Source organism: Lynx rufus, unplaced genomic scaffold, assembly GCF_022079265.1.
Source record: "Lynx rufus isolate CCGP_SWC_20201006 ecotype Redwood Valley unplaced genomic scaffold, mLynRuf1.p SCAF_39, whole genome shotgun sequence".
Lineage (NCBI taxonomy): Eukaryota > Metazoa > Chordata > Mammalia > Carnivora > Felidae > Lynx > Lynx rufus.
This window is the reverse complement of record NW_025814855.1, coordinates 2,859,908-2,887,830: the sequence shown is the minus strand read 5'-3', so window position 1 is coordinate 2,887,830 and position 27,923 is coordinate 2,859,908. Positions and strand designations below refer to the sequence as shown.

Sequence of the window (27,923 nt, the reverse complement as noted above, 5' to 3'; positions counted from 1 at the left end):
GCAGATTTATCTCTGTAATCACATCATTCTCCCTCAGGTACTACTTATTCCTTGTTTTTGAAGAATTTTTTTCTCTCTGGAGATTTCCAAGTTCACAACCCCAGGGCAAGATGGCTGAATCCTTTTTTTCGGACTTTGGCTTATTGTGGTACCTGGAGGAGCTCAGAAAGGAAGAGTTCTGGAAATTTAAGGAACTCCTCAAGCAAGAACCTCTGCAACTTGAGCTCAAGCCAATCCCATGGACCGAGTTAAAGAAGGCTTCAAGAGAAGATGTAGCAAAGCTGTTGGGCAAACACTACCCAGGAAAGCAGGCATGGGAGCTGACACTGAACCTGTTTCTACAGATTGAGCGGCGTGACCTCTGGACAAAGGCTCAGGAAGAGATCAGAAGTAAGTGTAAGAGGATGAAGGGGGCAGGGACCCGTGGAAGAAGCTTGGTTCACTGGAACCTTGTGAGAATGAAGGGGATAGTATTAAATTAGTGGCTACTCTCCATCAGTTGAGAATGCATTGTGGGTCAAGGGAGCCTTGGGGGTCATGGAATTGTAAGGCAACTCTGGCCATGCATGGGCCAGTGATGGCCTGTGGGCGGGTAGTGTCCTGTTCATCTAAGGGGTGTCTCCCCATTTTCCTGTCAGGAGCTGAGCCCGTTCTCTTACGAGGGATGCTCCGAGTGTTCATCACCAGGTGTGCTGAGATAGAGTTGCATTATGGTAGTTGACTGTTCTTTTGAGTAGACCCGCTCCAGGGATGAGGCAGAATCCTAACATTAGGAAATAATCAGAGATAGCTTATGTCCCCAGCACTACTGTAAGTGCTACTGATGCCTAATATCTTTTTATTCCCACCACTATCCTGAGGTTTACAAATGGAAAAACCATGGTCCCAACAGCATTTCCTCATGTTAGATGACTTTTTCAGCAGGGACAGGTCTGACTTGACATCAGTTATTTTTTTTAAATTCTTTTTTATTTTTATTTGTTAACATTTATTCATTTTTGAGAGACAGGGAGAGACTTGAGAGACAGGGCGTGAGCAGGGGAGGGGCAGACAGAGAGGGAGACACAGAATCCGAAGCAGGCTCCAGGCTCTGAGCTGTCAGCACAGAGCCCGACGTGGGGCTTGAACTCATGAACCTCGAGATCATGACCTGAGCCAAAGTTGGACGCTTGACCGACTGAGCCACCCATGTGCCCCCAAATCAGTTATTTTTTTTTTTTTAAATATAATTTGTCAAGTTGGTTTCCATACAACACTCAGTGCTCATCCCAACAGGTGCCCTCCTCAATGCCCTTCACCCACTTTCCCCTCTTCCCCACCAGCCCCCCCCCATCCACCCTCAGTTTGTTCTCTGTCTTTCAGAGTCTCTTATGGTTTGTCTCCCTCCCTCTCTGTAACTTTTTTCCCCCTTTTCCTCCCCCATGGTCTTCTGTTAAGTTTCTCAAGATCCACATATGAATGAAAACGTGATATCTGTCTTTCTCTGACTTATTTCACTTAGCATAATACCCTTCAGTTCCATCCATGTTGCTGCAAATGGCCAGATTTCATTCTTTCTCATTGCCAAGTAGTATTCCATTGTATATATAAATCACATCTTTATCCATTCATCAGTTGATGGACATTTAGGCTCTTTCCATAATTTATCTATAAAGAACTCACCAAACTCCACGCCTGAAAAGCAAATAATCCAGTGAAGAAATGGGCAGAAGACATGAACAGACACTTTTCCAAATCAGTTATTTTTTGACTCATTGATGGCTCATTTACACCCTCTGCTGGAAGGATACTCTTTAAAAAAAAAAAGAGAGAGACAAAATGTCAGACATTTTTAAAAAAAAGTATTTCTTTAAAAAAATTTTTTTTTCAACGTTTATTTATTTTTGGGACAGAGAGAGACAGAGCATGAACGGGGGAGGGGCAGAGAGAGAGGGAGACACAGAATCGGAAACAGGCTCCAGGCTCTGAGCCATCAGCCCAGAGCCTGACGCGGGGCTCGAACTCCCGGACCGCGAGATCGTGACCTGGCTGAAGTCGGACGCTTAACCGACTGCGCCACCCAGGCGCCCCAGTATTTCTTTTTTTTTAAAAAGTTTATTTATTTATTTTGAGAGAGACTGAGACAGCACGTGCGAAGAAAGGGCAGAGGGAGAGAGAGAATCCCAAGCAGGTTTAGCACCATCAGTGCAGGGCCCCTCGTGGGACTTGAACTCACAAACCATGAAATCATGACCTGAACCAAAACCAAGAATCAGTCGCTTAACTGAGCCACCCAGGTGCCTCCAGACAAGTAATTTTTTTTTCATTTTTAAAAAATTTATTTTTTTAAAATTTACATCGAAGTTAGTTAATATATAGTGCAATAATGACTTCAGGAGTAGAATCCATTGATTCGCTACCTACATATAATACCCAGTGCTCATCACATCAAGTGCCCTCCTTTTTTTTATTTTTAAATTTTTAAAAAATGTTTTTATTTGTTTTTGAAGGAGAGAGACAGAGCATGAGTGGGGGAGGAGCAGAGAGAGAGGGAGACACAGAATTCGAAGCAGGCTCCAGGCTCTGAGCCGTCAGCACAGAGCCCGATGCAGGGCTCGAACCCACAAACTGTGAGATTATGACCTGAGCTGAAGCCAGATGCTCATCCGACTGAGCCACCCAGGCGCCCCTCAAGTGCTCTCCTTAATGCCTGTCACTCAATTAGCCCATCTCCCCACTCACCCCTCCTCCAGCAACCCTCAGTTTGTCTTCTGTATTTAAGAGTCTCTTATGGTTTGTCCTCCTCCCTGTTTTTATATTATTTTTGCTTCCCTTCCCTTATGTTCATCTGTTGTATTTCTTTTTTTTTTATTTTTTTTAATGTTTATTTATTTTTGAGACAGAGAGAGACAGAGCATGAATGGGGGAGGGTCACAGAGAGAGGGAGACACAGAATCTGAAACAGGCTCCAGGCTCTGAGTGGTCAGCACAGAGCCCGACGCAGGGCTCGAACCCACGGACCGTGAGATCATGACCTGAGCTGAAGTCGGACGCTTAACCGACCGAGCCACCCAGGCGCCCCATCTGTTGTGTTTCTTAAATCCCACATATGAGTGAAATCATATGATATGTATCTTTCTCTGAGTGACTAATTTTGCTTAGCATAATCCACTTTACTTCCATCCATGTTTTTGCAAGTGGCAAGATTTCATTCTTTTTGATTGCTGAATAATACTCCATTGTGTGTGTGTGTGTGTGTGTGTGTGTGTGTATACACACACACATATACACACACCACATTTTCTTTATCCATGCATCCACTGATGGACATTTGGGCTCTTTCCATACTTTGGCTATTGCCGGAAAAGTCATTGTTTTAAAATTTACCTTTGATACAGTAACTCAAAGTTGCAGGATGCTTTGCCCAATTTTACATGTTATTCTCTCATTGATTTTTATCTACTTGTGGGAGTAGACTTCCTATTCTGGTAAGTAAGCCAAATTCAGATGGATTATAATAGTCCTAAAGTCTCATGATGCAAAGTAGTTGAACCAAGGCGTGTCTGCTGGGTTGCGGACCCATCACGCAGTGGCTGGACTGTCAATTGCCACGGCAATTCCTAGGCAGCAAGCTGCTGTTGGGCCAGCGTGCCACATGTCCATAAATGTGGTCCGTGAGGACAGAATGAGCCCAGATGGATTTAGAAGTTTCATTGCTCCCTGAATAACAGGAAATGAGATTTAGGTTCACATTAGTTCTTGTCCTTTGAGTCTCCCTGGGGGTGCGGAGGGAGGGTTTGGAGGTGGGCTCAGATAGATCTGAGACATAGTTGAGGAGCCTGGAGTGTCAGACATCCCGACCTTACCTAACACCCGTTGACAGCCCTGCTCTCTGCCCTCCAGGGACTGACACTAGCTTTATTACCCTGGCAAGTCTCCAGGGAGCGAGAGACATGTCTAAATTTCTCCAGAGGGGAAAGAAACATCCGTTTTTATTGTGAAAACATTTTTAATTATTACTTTTTAAAGTTTATTGTTTATTTTGAGAGAGAGAGAGAGCGCAAGCAGAGGGGGAGCAGAGAGGGGAGTGGGTGGAGAGAGAGAATCCCAAGCAGATTCCGCAATGTCAGTGCAGAGCCTGATATGGGGCTTGAACTCATTAACTGTGAGATCATGACCTGAGCCAAAATCAAGAGTCAGATCCCTTCTTTTTTCTTTTCGTGCAAAAAGGTGATTTTATTAAAGCACGGGGACAGGACCCATGGGCAGGAAGAGATGCACTATAAGTGTGTGGGGGGGCACTGTTGATGGAGTCCAGGGAGATAAAGTCTAGGGGGAGTTTCCAAAGAGACTTTCACATGTTACAGACTTACTGGAGGCCTAGCTGTTGTCAAGCTAAGGTTGTTTTTCTCTCTAGCAAGGCATTAACATTGAGACAGTAGGGAGTTCCTGGACTTTAGGCTATGATGGGATTGCCTTTTTCTGGTAAACTGGTGGAGACTTGTTATCAGTTTCACCATTTGTTTTTTGTCCTTTCTTGTTTTTGGGTAGCTGGGAGTGTCCAAGGAATATCACATATGTCCCACCTGGGGGAGGGCAGTGCTATCTTGTGTTTTCCCTCAGCCTGCTTTACACTCTCTCGACCTTTAAATCTTTAAGGTTGTTGAAGGTAGAAGCTCTCATCTTCCATAGCTTCTTCCTGCTGAGTAGGGGCATAGAAAGAGTCAGATCCTTAACCGACTGAGCTACCCACATGCCTTGAAACACCTGATTTTAGAAACAAATCTTCCTTTGCCCCAGAGAGAGGAAGGGCCGTCGCTACATTCCAAGAATGTTATCTAGTCCTACATCCTTGGACAAAACCATCAGTGCCCTTTGCTTGGAAAACATGCAGAAGAACCTCCCCTACTGTGGTGTAGATTTCTCCGATGCAGGCTATGGTCCTTGACCACATTTGTCATTTTATTTAACCTCCTGTAATGTGTTGCCTTGAACATGGAAGGTACATCGTAAGGGTGGGTTGGAAGAATGATGATTCAGGGGTGCGTTTCTGAAATTAACCTGCAGTCAGCATGGCAGAACAGAAATAGCTTAGACCTTATGGTTTCAAATCAGACAGATGTGCAACAGGCACCTGACCCTAATAGTTATTCACTAGCGCAAATTAATCAAGAGACACATTCTGCCTCTCTGATTTTTTTGGGTAAAGTGGGAGTAGAACAAATCTCGATGGGTTGTTGACATGAAAGACATAGTAACCATAGTAACATTCTCAGCCCTGGTTCCTGGCAGACACTCAGTAAATGATAGTGGTTATGGGATTCTTCACTGGGGAGATTTTGAATGTGACTCTGAAGCATTCACACAATATATTGCCTTGTAGCTCTGAGATAGACTTCTGGTTTGGGCTAGGTGCTTACATGGACATGATTTGAGATAGCTTATGGTCCTAATAAAAACTAAGTTAATTAGCCTGGCCATCCATGGACATACCGTAGTCTTCATACAGGTGCTCAAGTAAATCTCTAGGGATCATTCTGGGTGTCAAAGAATGAGTGCACTTTTTACAAAATTTTTTTTAACTATCTGGTATTCTACCCCTGTCTACTCAGATAAACCAAACCCATACAGAAATCACATGAGAGAAAAATTCCGTCTCATATGGGAGAAAGAAACCTGCCTTCCAGTTCCCAGTGATTTCTATAAAGAAACCACAAAGAATGAGTATGAAACCCTGAAGGCTGCATATCCTGCCAGCCAGGCTGGAGAGCCCACACCCACGGTGGTCTTGCAAGGTCCAGAAGGGATTGGCAAAACCACCCTTTTGAGGAAAGCCGTACTGGAATGGGCAGAGGGCAACCTTTGGAAGGACAGATTCGCATTTATCTTCTTCCTCAATGGCTGTGAAATGAACGCCATTGCAGAGACCAGCTTAGTGGAGCTCATCTCCAGGGACTGGCCTCAGTCTTCAGAGCCGGTCGAGGACATTTTTTCCCAGCCAGAGAGAATCCTGTTCATCATGGACGGCTTTGAGGAACTCAAGTTTGATTTGGAGATTACGACTCAGCTGTGCGATGACCAGAAGCAGCGGAAACCAGTGCAGATTATCGTGAGGAGTTTGCTGCAGAGAAAAATGCTTCCAAAGTCTTCTCTGCTGGTCGCATTGGGAACAGTGGGCATGAGAAGATACTATTTCCTGTTGCAGCATCCAAAATACATAGTCCTCCCAGGATTCTCTCATCATGAAAGGAAGCTGTATTTCTACCATTTCTTCCGCGAGAGGAGCAAAGCCATGAAAGCCTTCAGTTTCGTGAGGGACAACGTCCCGCTCTGTATGTTCTGCCATAATCCTCTTGTATGCTGGCTGGTCTGTACTTGTATGAAATGGCAGCTGGAGAAAGGAAAAGACCTTGAGGTTGCGTCCGAAAGCACCACTTCTTTGTATGCATCCTTTTTAATTAACGTATTCAAGTCAAGAAATGAAAACTGTCCCCCCAAGCAGAGCAGAGCCCGACTGAAAGGCCTGTGTACCTTGGCTGCAGAGGGAATATGGACGCGCACATTTGTGTTTCGCCACGGGGACCTCAGGAGGAGTGGGGTATCTGAGTCCGATACCTTGATGTGGGTGGGCATGAGACTCCTTCTCAGGAATGGCGACTGTTTTACCTTCATGCATTTGTGCATCCAAGAGTTTTGTGCCGCCATGTTCTATCTGCTCAGACAACCCGAGGACAATCCTGACCCGGCCATTGGAAGTGTGACCCAGCTTGTAACAGCAGGTGTGAGTCGGGTCCAGAGCCACTTGTCCCAGATGATAACATTCTTGTTTGGAGTTTCAACTGGAAAAATAACCAACATGCTGGAGACGTCCTTTGGTTTTCTCCTGTCCAAAGAGATAAGGCAGGAAATAACCCAATGCCTTAAAAGTTTAAGTCAGTGTGACACCAATCAGGTTGTGGTGAATTTCCAGGAATTGTTTGGCGGTTTGTTTGAGACCCATGAGAAAGAATTTGTAAGGCAAGTGATGGATTTCTTCGAGGAAGTTGATATTTACATTGGTAACATTGAAGAATTGGTAATATCAGCATTCTGTATGAAACATTGCCAAAATTTGCAGAAACTTCACCTGTCTATAGAAAACGTCTTTTCAGATGACTCTGGATCCATCACAAAGTGAGTCCCTCTGTTAATCACCCCTGTCCCCACCCTACACACACCATACTTGTATCTTGTTTTAGTTCCCAATGGGTCCTCCATGGATGTTTACATTGAAAAAACATGGCTTTTGCAATCAGAGACTTTTCACGGTCGCATTTTTGGTTTTTAGTTTTTATTTTTTATTTAAAAAAAAATTTTTTTTCAACGTTTATTTATTTTTGGGACTGAGAGAGACAGAGCATGAACGGGGGAGGGGCAGAGAGAGAGGGAGACACAGAATCGGAAACAGGCTCCAGGCTCTGAGCCATCAGCCCAGAGCCCGACGCGGGGCTCGAACTCCCGGACCGCGAGATCGTGACCTGGCTGAAGTCGGACGCTTAACCGACTGAGCCACCCAGGCACCCCATAATTCAGTATTTTTTTAAAAAACATTTTAAATGTTTATTTATTTTTGAGAGAGAGAGAGCACAAGCAGGGGAGGGGCAGAGAAAGAGGGTGACAGATACCCAAAACAGGCTCTGCACTGACAGCAGATAGTCTGACACAGGGCTCGAACTACAAACCACAAGATCATGACCTGAGCTGAAGTCAGAGGCTTAGCCCACTGAGCCATCAGGCGCCCCTCAGTAATTTTTTATGTTGCAAAACGATCACCTCAATATGTCTAGTTAACAGCTGTCACCACACATAGAAAAATTTTTCTTGTGATGAGAACTTTAAAATTTTTTAATTTCTTATTTTTTTAAACAATAAATAAAAAATATTTATCTATTTTTGAGAGAGAGAGAGAGAGAGAGCAAGAGTGAGAGCAGGGGAGGGACAGAGAGAGAGGGAGACACAGAATCTGAAGAAGGCTCCAGGCTCCAAGCTGTCAGCACAGAGCCTGATGTGGGGCTTGAACCTGTGAACTCTGAGATCATAACCTGAGCTGAAGTTGGATGCTTAACTGACTGAGCCACCTAGGCACAACTTATTCTTATTTTTATTTTTTAAAGTTTATTTATTTTTGAGAGAGAGAGAGAGAGAGAGAGAGAGAGAGAGAGAGAGAGAAAGGAGAGAGAGAGAATCCCAAGCAGCTTCTGCACTGTCAACACAAAGCCTGACGCGGGGCTTGGACTCCCCAACCTCGAGATCATGATCTGAGCTGAAACTAAGAGACGCTTAACCTACTGTGCCACCCAGGTGCCCTGAGAACTACTTTTTAAAAGTGAACTCTACACCTCACATGGGGCTCAAACTCAGTCCCAAGGTCAAGAGTTGCACACTCTATGGAAAGAGCCAGCCAGGCGCCGCATGATGAGAACTTTTAAGATCTGCTCTCTTAGCAACTTCCAAAAATGTAATACAGTATTATTAAGTGTAGTCACACCCATGCTGTACATTACATCTCCATGACTTTATTTTGTACCTATATGTTCATATTTTTGGATGTAGTTTCCTGTTTTACTGATGGATCACCAAATCTCAACCTTCATTCATACAACAGTCAGGTATTGTTGCCTAAAACTGAAAGAAAAGGAGGCTGAATAAGACTGAATAGCTTGTCTCGGGTCACTTAGCTAAGTGGTTCAAATGGGGTTTGATTCCCATTGCTCTGACCTCAGGGTCCTTTCCTTAGCCACTTGACCTGTTAGCTCAGCCAACCTGTCCTTCCCTCTCCTTGTTCAGGCCCAGGTGTCTTTTGGGGAGCTTTGGAGGCTCTGGGGATGGTGTTCTGCCTGTTTTGAGAATGTGTTCAGTTGCACTGAGCCACTGGAGAGTCATGGTCTTTGTTCTCCCACAGTGACGAGGAGAAGCTCTCCTTCTGGAAGGACCTTTGTTCTGTGTTCACGGCCAACAAGAACTTTCAGATGTTAGATCTGGACAATTGTATGTTTGACGAGCCCTCCCTGGAAATTCTCTGGAAAGCCCTGGCTCATCCTGTTTGTAAACTCCAAAAGTTCGGGTAGGTTGGATGTTGACCTGTAAACAACTGAGTTTTGTCCTTTCTACTCTGGATTTTTTGGGAAATACCAATGCACAGAGCTGCAATCCAATGGCTCAAGAAAAATTTGGGGAGCACTTTCCTTGATAGCAATATTTTATTGACAAGAAGCAACTATGAGCAAACTGGGGGACTTTAGGATTGAACATGGTCAACAGGGTAGGTCCCCAGCCACTATAGGTCAGTTTCTATGCACAAATGGGGAAGTGCTTTGTTTTCTGGGGTGGGTGGCCACCATTGGTTCCCCCTTCTTTTTTTATTTTATTTATTTATTTAAAAAAATTTTTTTTTTCAACGTTTATTTATTTTTGGGACAGAGAGAGACAGAGCATGAACGGGGGAGGGGCAGAGAGAGAAGGAGACACAGAATCGGAAACAGGCTCCAGGCTCTGAGCCATCAGCCCAGAGCCCGACGCGGGGCTCGAACTCACGGACCGCGAGATCGTGACCTGGCTGAAGTCGGACGCTTAACCGACTGCGCCACCCAGGCGCCCCCCCTTCTTTTTTTAATGTTTATTTACTTTCGACAGAGAGAGAGAGAGAGAGAGAGAGAGAGAGACCGTGAGTGAGTGGAGGGCGCAGAGAGAGAGAGGGAGACACAGAATTAATTACAAGTAGGCTCCAGGCTCTGAGCTGTCAGCACAGACCCCGATGTGGGGCTTGAACTCATGGACAGCAAGATCATGACCTGAGCTGAAGTCAGACACTTAACCGACTGAGCCACCCAGGTGCCCTAAAACCTTAGTTTTTAAACAAATGGATCCTTTCCTTGGGAAACATGGTTCTTCTTGGAGAGTTAACTCAAATACGTGCATCCCCGTTGTATGTCAAGCTCCGGCCTGGACCTGTGGGTGCAAAGATGCACAAGCATCATGTCCCCATCCTGACGGTGCTTAGAATTTAATATGGGATGAGTTTGGTTCACTCCCTTCCAGTATGGACGGTGGTGTGTGGGCATGCAGGGACTAGCAAGAAAGGAGAGAACCGAGCAGCTGAGCCTCTGTGTTTGTCTGCTGTCTGAAAACCCCGGGTAGAGAGAATTTATAGGTGGCGGTAACGGGATACCTACAAACGGTGTTGTGAGCCTAAGCATGGTAGACAGGTGGGAGGAATTGTGTAAGACGTATCTCCCTTTGTGCTTGGACTCTGCTGCATGAGTTTCCACCTTTTTTCTAGGTATAATTTTGCATCTTATGTTGGAAATGGCCCGGACTTCTTTGAGGCCATTCTTCACAACCCTTATCTGAAATGCCTGAACCTGCACGGCACTAGACTCTCCCTTGTGAACGTCAGGCAGCTGTGTGAGACGCTGAAACACCCCGTGTGCATCGTGGAACAGCTGATGTGAGTCTTGGCTTGTCCGCACTCAGTGATGTTTCTTGTCCAGCATGGAATTTTCCGTGGAATGTGCCCATTTCTTTCATGCATCAGTCTTTTGTCTCTTACATGGTAAATTTTCCATCTCAGCCTCTCCAGACCTCAGAAGAGCGATCTTCAGACCTCTCAGAAGGCTTGTTACAGCTTTCCCTCCTTTGGTAGTCACTTGGATTACTTCTCGTGGACACCTTACCTTCCTCTTCTTGGTTCTGTCCTCAACCACCTGTGCCAAAACCAAAACTCCATTTTTTTCCCCTGAAGATATTCATAGACACTTAAAATGAGAAATCATATCAATGACCACAAGTGTACTTATGTGAATCTGGTAGGTGACAACATGGAAGCCAGAGGGAAAGCGATTTGCCTCATATCATTTCTTCCTCTTGAAAATTATCTGGGATGCCCCTACCTACCATAGTTGGGTGGTTTCTAGACAGGATCAATCCATTTTTTTAGCAGAAAGAAAAAGGGGGGTGTAATCGAGAACCAACTCATTAAACCCACCTGGAGAATATGCTCTTCTCTCCCCTGCTTCAGAGTCTCTTCTTTGCTGGAAAAGTTGCAAATGTAATTGACAGATTCACATACACTTGGTTAACTGTAACTTGGTTGAGATCCATCAGGAGAGAGAGGTGCATTCCGTGCATGAGTTGTTTGAACACACAGGCTTTCTGTAGATCCTTTTCCTCATTTGAACTCTTTCCATATCATGACTTTTTTTTTTTTTCTACTCTAGCTCTCTCTAGTGATGGGGAACTTAGAAAATTCCTGAGTATTTTGCTCCATTTCATGTTAGGCCATTTGCACAGGGTTTTAATATTCCACATTAGCATAAGAATTGGGGAACAGATCTAGGAAACCAGGGGTCATTTGTAGACATTTACTGAGGGAAACTTTGCCTCTTTGGGGCAGACCAATTGTAATCTTGACTTCAGTTTGGTATTAGGGGTGGGAGGTCCCCCAAATCAGGTTCTCCCCAGACCATTAGTTCTCAACAGAGGGCAGTTTTTTCTCTTAGGAAATGTCAGCATCTGGACATTTTTAATGGTCATCATTGCCTTGGAAGGATGCTATAGGCATGTAGTGGGTGGAGGTCAGGGGTGCTACTCTTAGCATCCAATAACATCTAGGACAGGTCCCACAACAAAGAATTTTCCAGTTCAAAATGTCAATAGTGCTGAGATTGAGAAAGCTGCTCTAGCCTATGATATGTCCTATTTTTTAAAAAATATTTTTTATTTTTAAGTCATCTGTACACCTACCAGGGGGTTTGAATTCACAACCCTGAGATCAACAATTGCATTCTCCACCAATTGAGCCAACCAGGTGCCCCCAAAAGATGCTCTTTTCAGCTGCATTAAGGCTCAGACCAGGGCTTCTCAACCTTAGAACTATTGACGGATAATCAGATTTATTGAGCTCCAGATCATTCTTTGCTGTGGGGGGAGGGGCTGTCCACAGCAATGTAGGATGTTGAACAGTATCCCTGGCCTCCATCTACTAGATGCTAGTAGCACCCCTCTCCCTAGTTGTGACAACCAACAATTTCTCCAGACACTGACAGATGTCCCCCTGGGGTAAAAAAATCATCCCCCTGTTGAGAACCACTGGCTCTGATTTTTTTTTTAATTTACATCCAAATTAGTTAGCATATAGTACAACAACGATTTCAGGAGTAGACTCCTTAATGCCCCTTATCCATTTAGCCCATCCTCCCTCCCACAACCCCTCAGTAACCCTCTGTTTGTTCTCCATGTTTGAGAGTCTCTTCTGTTTTGTCCCCCTCCCTCTTTGAGTATTATTTTTGCTTTCCTTCCCTTATGTTCATCTGTTCTGTGTCTTAAAGTCCTCATATGAGTGAATTCATATGATGTTTGTCTTTCTCTGACTGACTAATTTCGCTTAGCATAATACCCTCCAGTTCCGTCCATGTAGTTGCAAATGGCAAGATTTCACTCTTATTGATTGCTGAGTAATACTCCATTGTATATATATACCACATCTTCTTTATCCATTCATCCATTGATGGACACTTGGACTCTTTCCATACTTTGGCTATTGTTGATGGTGTTGATAAAAACATTGGGGTGCGTGTGTCCCTCTGAAACAACATTCCTGTATCCCTTGGGTAAATACCTAGTAGTGCAATTGCTGGGTCATAGGGTAGTTCTATTTTTAATTTTTTGAGGAACCTCCATTCTGTTTTTCAGAGTGGCTGCACCAGTTTGCATTCCCTTGCATTCTCTTGGAAAAGAGATCCTCTTTCTCTGCATCCTCGCCAATATCTGTTGTTGCCTGAGTTGTTCATGTTAGCCATTCTGACAGGTGTGAGGTGGTATCTCCACGTTTATTTATTTTTGGGACAGAGAGAGACAGAGCATGAACGGGGGAGGGGCAGAGAGAGAGGGAGACACAGAATCGGAAACAGGCTCCAGGCTCTGAGCCATCAGCCCAGAGCCCGACGCGGGGCTCCAACTCACGGACCGCGAGATCGTGACCTGGCTGAAGTTGGACGCTTAACCGACTGCGCCACCCAGGCGCCCCTGTGAGGTGGTATCTCAATGCGATTTTGATTTGTATTTCCCTGATGATGAGTGATGTTGAGCAGTTTTTCATGTGTCGGTTGCCCATCTGGATGTCTTCTTTGGAGAAGTGTCTATTCATGTCTTTTGTCCATTTCTTCACTGGATTATTTGTTTTTTGGGTGTTGAGTTTGATAAATTCTTTATAGATTTTGGATGCTAACCCTTTATCTGATATGTCATTTGCAAATATCTTCTCCCATTCCATTAGTTGCCTTTTAGTTTTGCTGATTGTTTCCAGATTTTTTCCTAACTTCAGTGGAAAGCAATAGGGATAAATAGTTATGTAATTACATTTGTGCTTTTATTTTTATTTTATTTAAAAAAATTTTTAAATACTTCTTTATTTTTGAGAGAGAGACACACAGAATTTGATTGGGGAGGGGCAGAGAGAGAGGGAGACACAGAATCTGAAGCAGCCTGCAGACTCTGAGCTGTCAGCACAGGGCCCCACGTGGGGCTCGAACTCATGAACAGTGAGATCATGACCTCAGTCAAAGTCGGATCCTTAACCGACTGAGCCAAGCAGGGGTCCTGCCACATTTGTGCTTTTCAAGTCTGGAATGTAGATGGTGGATTTGCTGGTGTAAGGCTGGAAGCTGGGATATGGTCCGTGGCCGCTCAAAGCCTGTGGTCACATCCTGCAACATGTGTCTCACATGCAGGTTGGGGAGGTGTGACATCACAGCAAAAGCTTGCGACGATATTGCCTCGGTCCTGGTCTGCAACAAGAAGCTGAAGCTTCTCTCCCTGGTGGAAAACCCTCTGAGGAATGAAGGCATGCTGATGCTGTGTGATGCCCTGAAGCACCCAGACTGTGCCCTGGAGACACTGCTGTGAGTCCATCTGGGGAAAGTGGGCTCTGGGGAGACTGTGGACATGTACCTGTGGACCCATCAATAGTGGAGGCAATCAACTGCTCACTGAGGGAGACTGCAGAACGCAGAGTCTATAGTCAGACCTGCCTCTCCATGCTTCAGTTGCCCTGTCAGTACAATGGAGCCAGTACAACACCTCCTCCATAGCGGCACCATGAGGTTGAATTCGAGAGTTGGAGACCCACCCTTAGGTACCTCGTGTCTACTTGAGAGCCCAGTAAATCCTGGTTATTGTGAACAAGGACCATGCCTTAGATACAATTGGTGCTGGGGAGAGGGAGCGTGTAAGCATCTAAGACAAGGCATTCATTCGGTCCGTTTTAGGAGCAAGGTTTGCACGTTCTAGGTTATTACTGGGGCCCTCCAGAGCTGCCATTTCTCTCATGCTGCAAATATGCACAGTGGAGTGCTTCCTCTGTGGTGGGCAGTTGGCCAGGGCAGCGGTAGAGTGGGACCCCTGTTTGCCCAGTGAGGCCACATGGGAAACTTAGTGTTAAATCAGGTGGAATGTCATGGTGCTTCCACGTGGGGGCAGGTGCAAGAACGCCAAATCCGTGGGTGTGCATGAGCAACCCAGAAACAGCTGTGTTGTGTGTGCACACACATGCATGTATGTGTGCACATAGGCCTGTGCATCACACACTCACACACACACACATACACAGTGGCATCTAAGACAGGAAAGGGAAAGAATACTACCACTGAGATGACATTCTAGACTGTCTAGGAAAATCAACAGTGAAATATGTTCCAGGAACATTAAACACTAAAACCAAACCATGAAAGAAAGAAAGAACCCCCCCCCAACTTTGATCTATAAAGATTAGAATGAAAAACCATCGGGGGTACGAAAGAAATGACATATTGGAAGGTGGAAATATTTGGCTTTGTAATAAGTGGCTAATGTTATACAATGAATAGAATTAACATGTACTTGATAACCAGCAATTAAAATGGGCTGTATTTTTCTTTCTTAAGAAAAACTTTTTTTTTTAATTTTTTTTTCCAACGTTTATTTATTTTTGGGACAGAGAGAGACAGAGCATGAACGGGGGAGGGGCAGAGAGAGAGGGAGACACAGAATCAGAAACAGGCTCCAGGCTCCGAGCCATCAGCCCAGAGCCGGATGCGGGGCTCGAACTCACGGACCGCGAGATCGTGACCTGGCTGAAGTCGGATGCTTAACCGACTGCGCCACCCAGGCGCCCCAAGAAAAACTTTTTTTAATGTTTATTTATTCTCGAGAGAGAGACAGACAGAGACAGAGTGTGAGTGGGGGAGGGGCAGAGAGAGAGGGAGACAGAATATGAAGTAGGCTCCAGGCCCTGAGCTATCAGCGCAGAGCCCAATGCAGGGCTTGAACTCACAAACTGTGAAGTCATGACCTGAGCCAAAGTCCGATGCTTAACAGACTGAGCCACCCAGGTGCCTCTCAAATGGGCTGTAGTTTTCTAAAGGGTTCTTCAAGATCCATCACTTAACACGGGTTTTTTGTTTGTTTGTTTGTTTTTACACCATAATCAGTATTCCTTAAAAATAGGTGGAATTTGGGCCATCTGGGTGGCTCATTTGATTGAGCATCTGACTTTTGATCTCAGCTCTGGTCTTGATCTCAGGGTTGTGAGTTCAGGCCCTGTGCTGGGCTCCATGCTGAGCGTGAAGCCTATTTAAGAAAGAAAAAAGTGGAAGTTAAGAAACAAAGCAAACAAACAAATGAATGAAAAAAGAGAGAAGATGCCAGACTCTTAAAAAAACATTTGTTTATTTTTGAGAAAGAGTGAGAGCATGCACACAAGTGAGTAGAGAAGGGGCAGAGAGAGAGGGAGACACAGAACCCAAAGCAGGCTCCAGGCTCCGAGCTGTTAGCACAGAGCCCGACGGAGCGCTTGAACTCACAAACCATGAATTTATGACCTGAGCCAAGGTTGGATGCTTAACTGAGCCACCCAGGTGCCCCCAGATTCTTAAATACTGAGAACAAATTGGTGGTTGCCAGAAGGGAGGTAGATGGCGGGATGGGTGAAATAATGAATTATGTGATGGGGATGAAGAATACATTTACCGTGATGCTCACTGAGTAATTAATATACAGAATTGTTGAATCATTTTATTGTACATCTGAGGCTATTATAACCCTGTAGGTTAATTATACTTCAATAAAAAAACTTTCTTAATGAAAGACTGCTGAACATGTAGAAATGTCACCAGTAATTTTAAAAGTAAAAATGTTCAACAAAATAATGCTCTTTATAACAAATGCTCAAAAATTTAAAATATATTCCACTTGGCCAGGATTCTGTCAAGTGGACAAATTTATACAATGATTGGGAGTATTAATTTGTTGAGGTTTTTTGCAAAGTATGTTAGCAAATAAAGTGAAATGAAAAGTCTTTTTTTTTTTTTTAAATTTTTTTTTCAACGTTTTTTATTTATTTTTGGGACAGAGAGAGACAGAGCATGAACGGGGGAGGGGCAGAGAGAGAGGGAGACACAGAATCGGAAACAGGCTCCAGGCTCCGAGCCATCAGCCCAGAGCCTGACGCGGGGCTCGAACTCCGAGATCGTGACCTGGCTGAAGTCGGACGCTCAACCGACTGCGCCACCCAGGCGCCCCAGAAAAGTCTTAATAGTAAGCCTTAAAAAAGCATTAAAAAAAATTTGAGGCAAGGTAGTAATTCAATATAACTTAAAATGGCAGAAAGTATAAAGAATACAAGTGGAGATATTTAGGAAATATATACAGTAGTGAAGCCACTGGAGATTATCTTATGCAACCATGAACGTATTAATGAATTTTCAAAATACGTATCAGTGAAGTTTCAAAATTCAGAATACTTATTTCATTGAAAAAAGTATGAAGTACGTGCCATTGGCTGATGTTAAACACGAGAAGATGGGAAGAAAAATCCATCATAGATGAGCAGTGTTTGTTTATCAGAGACTTGTGCTTGCTTCCTGCCAGAGGTCATGCTCAGGGGTCCCCTGAAGCCCAGGCAAACAACCAGAGTGAGTGAGGGGCTGGGTGGAGGTGCTGGTGAGTTGGACAGTGCCTGCCCCTGCCACATGGGAGTTTCTGTTCCCCGCCGTGTGTCTTTTGCTGCGTGACCACCTGCCACGGAGTTTCAGGTAGCTGGCTTGTCTGTGGGAGGTAGAGGTAGGAAATTCCCTGTGAAATCTCTTGGTTCTTACATGTTGACCGCTAATTAAAAACAAAACAAGGGGCGCCTGGGTGGCGCAGTCGGCTAAGCGTCCGACTTCAGCCAGGTCACGATCTCGCGGTCCGTGAGTTCGAGCCCCGCGTCGGGCTCTGGGCTGATGGCTCGGAGCCTGGAGCCTGTTTCCGATTCTGTGTCTCCCTCTCTCTCTGCCCCTCCCCCGTTCATGCTCTGTCTCTCTCTGTCTTAAAAATAAATAAACGTTGGAAAAAAAAATTTAAACAAAACAAAACAAAACATGTCAAACACAATAGCAACTAAATTCACTACATCCAGGGGTAACATTCACTCGTGAGCTGCTGGTGTCTTACGCTTCCCGCTGCTTTCCAAATTTCCAACAGTGGGCATAACCAGAGAAATCATGTTAAATATGATGTCATCCAGCACATTCCACCACATGATAAGCACAACAAGTCCCTAGAAGGGATGACTTTGGCTAAGGTCACCTAGCCGGTGGTGACCTGACTTGAAGCTGGAATCTGAGATTCTGTTGTCCAGTTTGGGACGCCCTATTCCAGATCCCACATTCTTGCTTCTGTATTTGTGCAGCTGTCGGGTGTTCTAATTCTCTTACTTTTCTCAAGTGACTCTGGAGTATGAGGAATAACTTGCATGTGGCTTCATGAAAAGGTTACCAGTTGGAGCCTGAGCGGGTTGACAAGTTGAATGTGTGTGTGTGTGTGTGTGTGTGTGTGTGTGTGTGTGTCTTTGCAGGCTGATGTGCTGTGGCCTCACCTCTGTGGCCTGCGACTACCTCTCCCAAGCCCTTGTGTGCAACACATCCCTGTCCGTGCTCGATCTGGAGTCAAATCTCCTGGAAGATAGTGGAGTGGCATCTCTTTGTGAGGCGCTGAAGCATCCAAATTGCAACATCGAGCAGCTGTGGTAGGTCTGGCTATGATTTGCATGAATGTCAGAGTATCCTTTTTGGATATCAGCACCCTGAAAAGGAAACAGGAAGGGGGAACATCACGGGGTCTGCTGAAAAAAGCAAGGCCCTGCCTGATACTTGCAGGGGTGTCCAGTGGTACTCACGTGTGTCTTGACCAAAGAGCTTGACAGGTCTTGGGTAGGACACACTTCTCTGGAGTTGGGTCTCTGGCCTCGGGAAGGCCAGAAATGGAATCCCCTATGCCTTAGGCTAGCCAATGAACATGTGAGGATGCCTCACCTCTCCTCCAGTGTGACATGAGGATAATTATGTTTCCCATGTAAAAGAATTGAGGTGACCAGCTGGGAATAGTGCACATAAAGAACTATTACCAATGACTTACCCAAAATAAACAATTGATAAATGATGGCAGGCATAGCATTATTGCTTCTACTGGGCACTGGAAACTCTTCTGGGTAGATAAGATGATGAATTAGTCAACGAAACACTCTAATATCTCTGTTTCCATGGAAGTCAATTTTATGGGGTCTCTCTCTCTCTCTCTCTCACACACACACATGCACACACATGAGTGTGGGCTGCAAGTATGTGTGTATATATCATGGTTTATCAATCTTAGCACTATGACATTTGACCTGCATCATTCTTTATTGTGGGGACCAGCTGTCCTGTCGGATCTTTTATAGGATGTTTAGCACCATCTCTGGCTTCTACCCACTAGATGCTGTTATACCCTCTTTCCCAGTATGGCAGACCAACATTGTTTGTGGACATTGCCCAAAGTCCCCTGGGGCAGGAGGGAGGGACAAAAATCATTCCTGCTTGAGAACCACAGAAACACATACACATATATATCAGACAGATACATACATACACACACACACACATATATAACATATGTATGTCTAGGTATGTCCATACATGTGTATGTGTCCATACAGACTTATGAATATGTGCATACATTATATAAGACTTATGAACATATGTATACGTATGTTGTGGGTGATAAATACTGTGGAGAGCTTGGAGGTAGGACAGAGACTGGGGACATGATGCTATATAAAATAGTGAGAAAGGTCCTCACCAAAGGTGATGTTAGTGCAGGGAGTTGAAGGCAGTGAGGGAGTAACCCCACTGATACTTGGGTTGGAGCATTCAACCAGCAAGAACAGGTACAGAGGCTCTGGGAGAGCAGAGACAGGCAGCAGAATCACAGCCCAGCATGTTGGGCAGGAAGGCGGAGGAAACATCACCATCGTCATCTCAGAAATACTCGGGGACATCTTCCTTCATATGCATAATTGAAAATAAGCTAAGCTGTGCAAGATGGGACCTCATGATTGTATCTCTTGGTGTGTATTTTCTCCCCAGGTTGTCGGATTGTTACCTTACTCCTCTTTGTTGCAAGCACCTCTCTGCTGTTCTTGTTTGCAATGAAAAACTAAAGACCCTGAAACTAGGGAGCAATGACATACAAGACGCCGGCGTCAAGGAATTATGTGAAGCTCTGAAACATCCGAACTGTAAAGTAGAGACTCTTGGGTGAGCGTCACTGATTATCTTTATGAGAAGTCTTGCCCATTTCAAGAATAAGAAAGGCTGGAGGATTAGTGGCACTTAGGGGAAGCAGGTTTAAAACCATGTGTGTCTGGGGCGCCTGGGTGGCGCAGTCAGTTAAGCGTCCGACTTCAGCCAGGTCACGATCTCGCGGTTGGTGAGTTCGAGCCCCGCGTCGGGCTCTGGGCTGATGGCTCAGAGCCTGGAGCCTGTTTCCGATTCTGTGTCTCCCTCTCTCTCTCTCTCTCTCTCTCTCTCTCTCTCTCTGTCTCTCTCTCTCTGCTACTCCCCCACTTGTGTGCATGCACATACTCTTTCTCTCTCAAAAATAAACATTTTTGGGGCGCCTGGGTGGCTCAGTCAGTTGAACATTCGACTTCAGCTCAGGTCATGATCTCACAGTTCGTGAGTTTGAGCCCTGTGTCAGGCTCTGTGCTGACAGCTCGGAGCCTGAAGCCTGCTTCGTACTCTCTCTCTCTCTCACTCTCTCTCTCTCTCTCTCTGCCCCTCACCTGCTTGATCTCTCTCTCTCTCAAAAATAAACTTAAAAAGGGGCGCCTGGGTGGCTTGGTCGGTGAAGTGTCCGACTTCTGCTCAGGTCATGATCTCACGGTTCGTGAGTTCGAGCCCCGCGTCGGGCTCTGGGCTGATGGCTCAGAGCCTGGAGCCTGTTTCCGATTCTGTGTCTCCCTCTCTCTCTGCCCCTCGCCCGTTCATGCTCTGCCTCTCTCTGTCCCAAAAATAAATAAACGTTGAAAAAAAAATTTATAAAACCATGTGTGTCGGGAATGATCTGATTAGCAAAATGCCATACTGTGAAGCCAGGGCTTACTCAACTTTGGCTCCATTGACATTTGGGATTGAGTAGTTCTTTGCTGTGGTGGGGAAGGGGCTGTCCTGTTCACTGTATGATGTTCAGCTGTATCCCTGGCCTCTTTCTACCTGAGAGATGCCAGCAGCACTGTCCAGGTGTGTCAGATGTCTTCACATGTTGCCACATGTCCCCCAGGGGACACAATGGCCCTGGTTGAGAACCAGTGGTCTAGACTCTTTCCTGCTCAGAGGCGTGGAATTGGCATCTCACAGTGGTGTGCCTTCTGGCCTGCCAAAGCTGCTGTGTTTCCCTGTTGCAGGCTGGAAATATGTCACCTCACCACTGCCTGTTGTGAGGCCCTGGCCTCGGCCCTCACTGGCTGCAAATCACTGAGGAACCTGAACCTGGACTGGATTAGCTTGGACCATGATGGGGCAGTGGTGCTTTGTGAAGCCATGTGCCACCTGGACTGCACCCTGCAGCGGCTTGGGTGAGTGGTCGCCATTTCCCTTGTTGGTGAGACACCTCAGAGTGAGTGAGGTTAGTCTACGGTAGGTTTTTCTCACTCTTGGCGTGACTGACATTTGGGTTGGAGGGTTCTTTGCTATGGGGGTATCCTGTGCATTGCAGGATGTTAAGCAGTGTCTCTGGCCTCTTCCTGCCCATTACGTGCCCGTAGCACCTTTCTCTGGTCATGATGATAAAAAGTGGAAATGTTGAGGTTGCTGAGAGCCAAGATTTTAATTGTTCTCACCACAAAAAAGGAAATTATAATAATGTGACATGATGGATGTTGCTAACGCTAAGTTGGCAGTATATAGATGTATCAAACCAACGTTGTACATTTTAAGCTTATCCAATGTTATGTATCCATCGTATCTCAATAAAATAATAATAATTTGAAAATTAATAATTAATGAAAAAAGAATAGCTATGACATCCGTTCCCTGAGGTAAAACACAAATGTCTCCTGACCTTGTCACATGTCCTCTGAGAGGCAAAATTGCCCAGGTAAGACTGCCACCTTCCTATAAACACCATCTCCTGCCTTGTATTGCCCGTAAAGATGTAACCTCATCGTGGACATGACAGATGGGTCTATAAAGGGCTGAGCAGTTTTGACCCAGAAGCACTTTCCTAGAAGAGTAGCAGTCAGTGTTATTCTGAACATGATATTTGCATGTACAGTGTATGTATTTGTCATCTGTAGAATGAATATTTGGGTGCCCTCCATATGCCAGGCCCCTGGATGATATGCTGATGAGGAACAGAATGATTCGCAACCCCGTTCTGCACATGCCTACCCTTTCTCCACTCATTCACAATGATTTTCCCAGTCACTTCTAGGAAAGAATGGATTGGGAAGCAGCACTGGGATGTAGAGAGGCAAACGATGATGCATGAAGTCAAGAAAATGTGGTTTCCATTTTCCCAGGCTGGACAAATCTGCGTTTGATGAGGAGACTCAGATGCTACTGACCACTGTGGAAGAGAAAAATCCCCACCTGACCATTTCCCACCAACTTTGGGTCAACGAAGAGTACAGGGTCAGGGGTGTGCTCTCTTGATGGGGAACACCTCAAGTAAATGTCTCACAAAGGCTTCTCCTTAGTCACAGTGGGTGTTCTCATCCTGACATACCCTGTCCTATAAACTGTAATTCATGGCTGTCGGGGCTGTGATTTCAGACCTGTCCCTTTACAGCGTCCTAGCGATGTGACAGTGGAATGTGACTCAGTTTATAAGTGCCAACTGTGCCTAAGTCCCCACCCCCATCTTTAAAATTCCCACCTTCCCTTGCAGTATTTAGAGGAATACATTAAATGGATAAACACTTTGGAAAGCATGACTTTATTATCTTAGTGGGTGTCTTGGGATGGAGGTAGGTGCTTGGATTTGAAGGAACCATAATCCTCTGACAATTTTGACTTAGAAGTGATGGTAGAATGTGTCTATAGATTTTAGGTTTTATTTGCTGTCCCTACATCCAGCATCCACCCAAACTTTCCATTTTTAGTGTGTACAAATTGAGATTTGATCAGTTTTGTGGTCAAATAATAAAAATACATTTCCAAATCTCGACTTACCTTTTATTTTTATTTTTTCAAATATTTCTTTATTTTTTGGGAGAGTGCAAGCAGGGGAAGGGCAGAGAGAGGGGAACAGAGGATCTGAAGCGGGCTCTGTGCTGACAGGTTGACAACAGCAAGCCTGATGTGGGGCTTGAACTCATGAACTGTGAGATCATGACCTGAGTTGAGGTTGGATGCTCAACTGACGGAGCCACTCAGGTGCCCCTCTACATATCCTTTAGAATATGCTACTCCAACAGCTTTTTTTTTTTTTTCAACATTTATTTATTTTTGGGACAGAGAGAGACAGAGCATGAACGGGGGAGGGGCAGAGAGAGAGGGAGACACAGAATCGGAAACAGGCTCCAGGCTCTGAGCCATCAGCCCAGAGCCTGACGCGGGGCTCGAACTCACGGACCGCGAGATCGTGACCTGGCTGAAGTCGGACGCTTAACCGACTGCGCCACCCAGGCGCCCCATCCAACAGCTTTTTAAAAAAAATTCAGTATTCTTCAGGCACCTGGGTGACTCAGTTTGTTAATCTGACTCTTGATTTTAGCTCAGGTCATGATCTCACGGTTCATGAGATCTAGCCCTGTGTCAGGCTCTGCACTGACAGTGTGGAACCTGATTGGGATTCTCTCTCTCCCTCTCTCTCTCTGACCCTCTCCCTCCCTCTCAAAGTAAATAATAAACATAAAAGAAAATTCAGTATTCTTTTTTTCACTTGCATCTACAGACTTTAATTCAATGTTTTCTTTTTCAAATATACATAAATACATTGCTTAATTAAATATGGCCTGGTTTTCTGTTGCCTCTACCATAAATTATTCATGCCTTATTGACCCTATATAGAACTCAATTTTGGTTGAATATTAAAAATTTATTTATTTTTAATTTTTTTCAAATTTATTAAAAAATTTTTTTTCATTTATTTATTTTTGAGAGAGTGAGACAGAGCACAAGCAAGGGAGGGGCAGAGAGAGAAGGAGACACAGAATCTGAAGCAGGCTTCAGTCTCTGAGCAAGTGTTCAGCACAGAGCCCAACACGGGGCCTGAACCCACAAACTGCAAGATCATGACCTGAGCCGAAGTCGGTCACTTAACTGAGCCACACAGGTGCCCCTAAAATTTATTTATTATTTAATTTACATCCAAGTTAGTTTGTATATGGTGCAACAATGATTTCAGGAGTAGATGCCACTTACCCATTTAGCCCATCCCCCCTCCCACAAACTTTTAGCAAACTTTATTTTTCAGAGCAGTTTTAGGTGCACAGCAAAATCAAGAGGAAGGTACAGAGATTTCCCATACATCCCTTGACCCTATTTATGCCCCCATAAATTGACAAATCTCAGTCCTGACTCTCTCCCACTTGTGTTGTATTTGTTGTTGCCATTGTTGAAATTGGCAAGCTTATTCTAAAAATGTTAAAATGCAAAAAAATGTAGAATATCCAAACCAATCTTGAAAAGCAACTAAGTGACTTGCCATAATTAACGTTCATAGGATTGAGGGCCATCTTCTCATCTTGTGAATTTTCTCTTTAATGTTTTGCCCAATTTTCTATTTGCTTTATGGCCTTTTCCTTGATTTTAAAGTATCTCATGCTACCCTACCATCTGTCCTACATATTACTTCTCCCTGAATCTTGTGTGTACATCTGGGAATACTTCTTCCCAAGGCAAAGTCTGAAAATAAAGGACAGCCTGGTTGACTGATGAGAGATGAGGGAGCAGTGCCCTCTGGATGATTTGGGAAGCAGGTCACAACCTCCTGTGGAGGTACATGGACATTGGGGCTGCCCATGGATTCTGAGGCAGGATAGACTAGCTTCAAGTGGGATATTCTCCAGGAGTAAAAGGCATGGGGCCATAAATGGTAAGAATTGTGGTATTTAAGTCAGAGGAGAGACTAGGTACCAGATCAAAGAGAGATGCTCAGTATGAGCCAATTGTGGTGTTGGCCCGATTCTGGAAACACGAGAGCATTGAGGAAAATACCCATTTGGAGATATTATGAAAGAGACCCTTGACCCAGCCTTGAGTTTCAATTCTACTATGGATGGCAATGCTGATTCTGAACTTAGATTTTTTCCACAGGGAACATAGAAACAGCTACTCTTCAGGAACTTCCCATCAGTTACCAAAAATTACCATTAATTACCAGAAGTGGCTTGTAAAGACTTGCAGTGGGGATAAAATCCTCTCATTAGAGATGCCCCAGACTCTCCATGCAGACAGTGTCACCTAGGCTACACATGACATGGTAATGGCATCTCTGTGGGGAGATCAGGTCTAGGGGCCCTATAACTATGGCTCATCCTGGTTGACACTTCTCTGCACAAAGCTCTGGAGCAAAGACAAGCCAGGTGAGTGCTTCTTTATGTTCAGTCTCAGGGCAATAACCAGGAGACAAGGAGTCTGCAATAGGACAAGAATTCAAAACTGGGTTTGTGTAGTAAGGTTGTAGAGGTGCTCTGGCTGGGCTGGTGACTAGTGCATATGTGCTGGGGAGTGTCCCTGGGTGGGACTACAGTGGGGAGATTCACTGCAGATCTCTGTGTGCTAGGGTCCCTGCCAAGGAGAGAGAAAGAAGATGGGGATCTCGTTGGGCTCTGAGCCAAGCTTTGGATGAGCAGAGCCACTGACCTTAGCCATGTTCAAAAGTCTGCTAATTTTCTCAGACCTAACAGATTTTTAGGCTTGTGTGTATATACAAGTAGAAACTTCATGTGTAGAGCTTAGGTTATAACTTCAAAATCCTGACATTAATAAGATCCGTTGACACACACATTCATGTACAAACAGATATTCCGAGAGAAAAACAGTCTGTGGTGTAATGATATTATGATTTAATGACCCTATTTTTTTTTCTTTCTGAAATCCTACTGCTAGAGGATGCAATTGCCTCTTTTATTCCTCCTGAGATTTTTGGGGGGTCATTTTTTTGGGTTTTGTTCTGTATTGTGTGTGTGTGTGTGGCATCAAGAGAGAAAAAATGTTAGATGAATTATTTTTAATTTTCAAGTCTCAGAAGTAGTTTGGAGGAACATACCTGATCTGTTCTTCCCATTTAACATAGTAATACATTTTCTTCATATCCCTGGTAGTGGTAGATACTCAAAACAAGGGAAAAAATACTACCTACCATAATCAAAATTTCTACTCTTACCACTTTAAAAAAAAATTATTTAATGTTTATTTATTTTGGAGAGAGAGAGAGACAGAGACAGAGTATGGGCAGGGGAGGGACAGAGAGAGAGGGAGACACAGAATCTGAAACAGGCTCCAGGCTCTGAGCTGTTAGCACAGGCCCAATGTGGGGCTCAAACTCACAAACCACGAGATCATGACATGAGCCAAGGTCAGACACTTAGCCAACTGAGCTACCCAGGCACCCTGTCTACTTTTAACACTATATGGGAACTAACTTTCCTCTGGTCACTGTGATCAACACTTGACATGGAAATCACATTGTGTGTTCACTCTGAGGACATTTTAGCGTCATATTGTATATTCAGAAGGCTACTGATTTTTTTCCTTCTGTCTAATCACTCTGATGAATAACGTTAAGAGTTCTCGAAAGCTGACAGTTGATTTTCTTGCAATTTTAATGAGTTATATTATCTTATACATTTGAACATGGGCTTGCATTTTCCTACTTCATTATCTTAGGTTAATGAATTGTGGTGACAGGATAATTGTGAACTCTAAAAGGGGCACAGTGTGCCTATCTCCTCTCACTCATTTATTCACTAAATGTATATTTATTTAACACTTTTTGTGGGTCAATCACATTTTTATTTAAACAAGGCAGGCATGGTGCTTAGATTCATGGCAACTTACATTTTGGCGAAGAATCAGATTATAAAAGTAAATAGAAATACAAAGTAATAACGTGAAATTGTGAATTGGTGTCCATGACATGCTCTCAAGGTTGAGTTGGCTGTAGGATATGACTGTGTCTCCCTTTTCAGAAGGAGAAAAGGCCCAGGATCCCTTCATGAGGTCATGTAAGTATAAGAAGAGTCCTTATGCCAGGACTAACACGGCCTGCTGTCCACTCCAGACCGCCCTGAAGCATTCACCATGTCTTTTCAGAACAATGTCCAAAGAACCACAGGGGAAATGGCTCTGACAACCATCTTGCTTTTCCAGATGGGCATTGGGACTCTGGCCAATGTCACCCTCTTCTTCTTTAATGTCTCTCCAATCTTGTGTGGACACAAGCAGAGGCTCCCCAACACCATTCTCACCCACAAGGCTGTAGCCAATCTCTTAGTTCTTCTCTCTGCTGGGATTCCCCACAAGATGGCGGCTTTTGTTTTGAGGAAGCCCCTGTCCAGTCTTGGGTGTAAATTTGTATATTATGTACAGAGAATAGCTCGCAGCACCACCATGTGCTGCACCTGTGTCCTGAGCACCCATCAGTTCTTCATACTCATCCCAGAGAGGGCGGTGTGGACGATGCTCAGAGGAAGAGCCCCCAAGATCATTGATCCTTCCTGCTGTATCTGCTGGGTGTTCAGTGTCTTAATGAATATCTATGTTCCTGTGAAAGTCACTGGTTCACAGGACACAGGAAACAGTAGTGACATCCTCGGGAAGTGGTTCTGCTCATCCTCAACTCTGAGTGCAGGCACTGTCATCCTGTGGTTTGTCTCCGATGCCGTGTTTATTGGTCTCATGATCTGGTCCAGTGGCTCCATGGCGCTGTTCCTGTACAGGCACCACCAGAGAATGCAGTACATTCACACCCCCAATGGCTACCGCAAATGTTCCCCGGAGACCAGAGCTGCCCACACCGTCCTGATGCTGGTGGCCACCTTTGTGAACTTCTATGCGCTGAATTCCATTTTTGTGTTTTATGTCGCTGCCTTTTTAGATTTCCGTCTATGGTTGATAGAGACTTCTAATATTTTGGCTTCATGTTTCCCCACTGTTAGCCCCTTCTTGCTGATCCTTCGGGATTCTGGGGTTCCTAGGTCCCACTCTTGAGTTGTTAGAAATCAAATGTAAATATGCAGAAGACAGCTTTGATAACTACCATGATCACTGTATTCAGTGACTGTTTACTCAGCACTGTTTTTTTTTACATAATATCTACAGTGATCTTAGAGGGTGACTTTGATACTGGGGTTGCACCAAGAGACCTCAAAGTCAATCTGCAAATTATGAGCTTGAAACGGACACACAAAGTTGTTGAGGAAACATGTCTCCCCCTTGACCACTGCAGCTGCTGAAACGAATCTGTTTTCTTAAGGAGTATTCGAAGTGTTTCTGCAAATTTTATCTCAGTGTGGGCATGCCAGACACACTGGCATACATTGGTACATAAATCCAATATTTATGTAGATAAATACAACTCCATGGAGGGCAGAGGCTTTATTTCATGGATGCAGGTAAGAAACC

General features: G+C 44.7%; 2 protein-coding genes across 2 annotated transcripts; both read left to right on the top strand.

Moving 5' to 3' along the window:
- Positions 1–63: 63 nt before the first annotated feature.
- Positions 64–22,451, top strand: NLRP9 (NLR family pyrin domain containing 9). Its single transcript, XM_047094336.1, has 9 exons — positions 64–390; positions 5,592–7,152; positions 8,921–9,082; positions 10,298–10,465; positions 13,746–13,916; positions 17,888–18,058; positions 19,437–19,607; positions 20,756–20,926; positions 21,872–22,451. The coding sequence occupies exons 1-9, from the start codon at positions 111–113 to the stop codon at positions 22,002–22,004; spliced, it is 2,988 nt and encodes a 995-aa protein (XP_046950292.1). The 5' UTR covers positions 64–110; the 3' UTR covers positions 22,005–22,451.
- Positions 22,452–26,600: 4,149 nt separating this feature from the next.
- Positions 26,601–27,509, top strand: LOC124522709 (vomeronasal type-1 receptor 1). The gene has a single exon (XM_047094292.1). It carries the CDS (start codon positions 26,601–26,603, stop codon positions 27,507–27,509), a length of 909 nt encoding a protein of 302 aa, XP_046950248.1.
- The last annotated feature ends 414 nt before the right edge of the window (positions 27,510–27,923 follow it).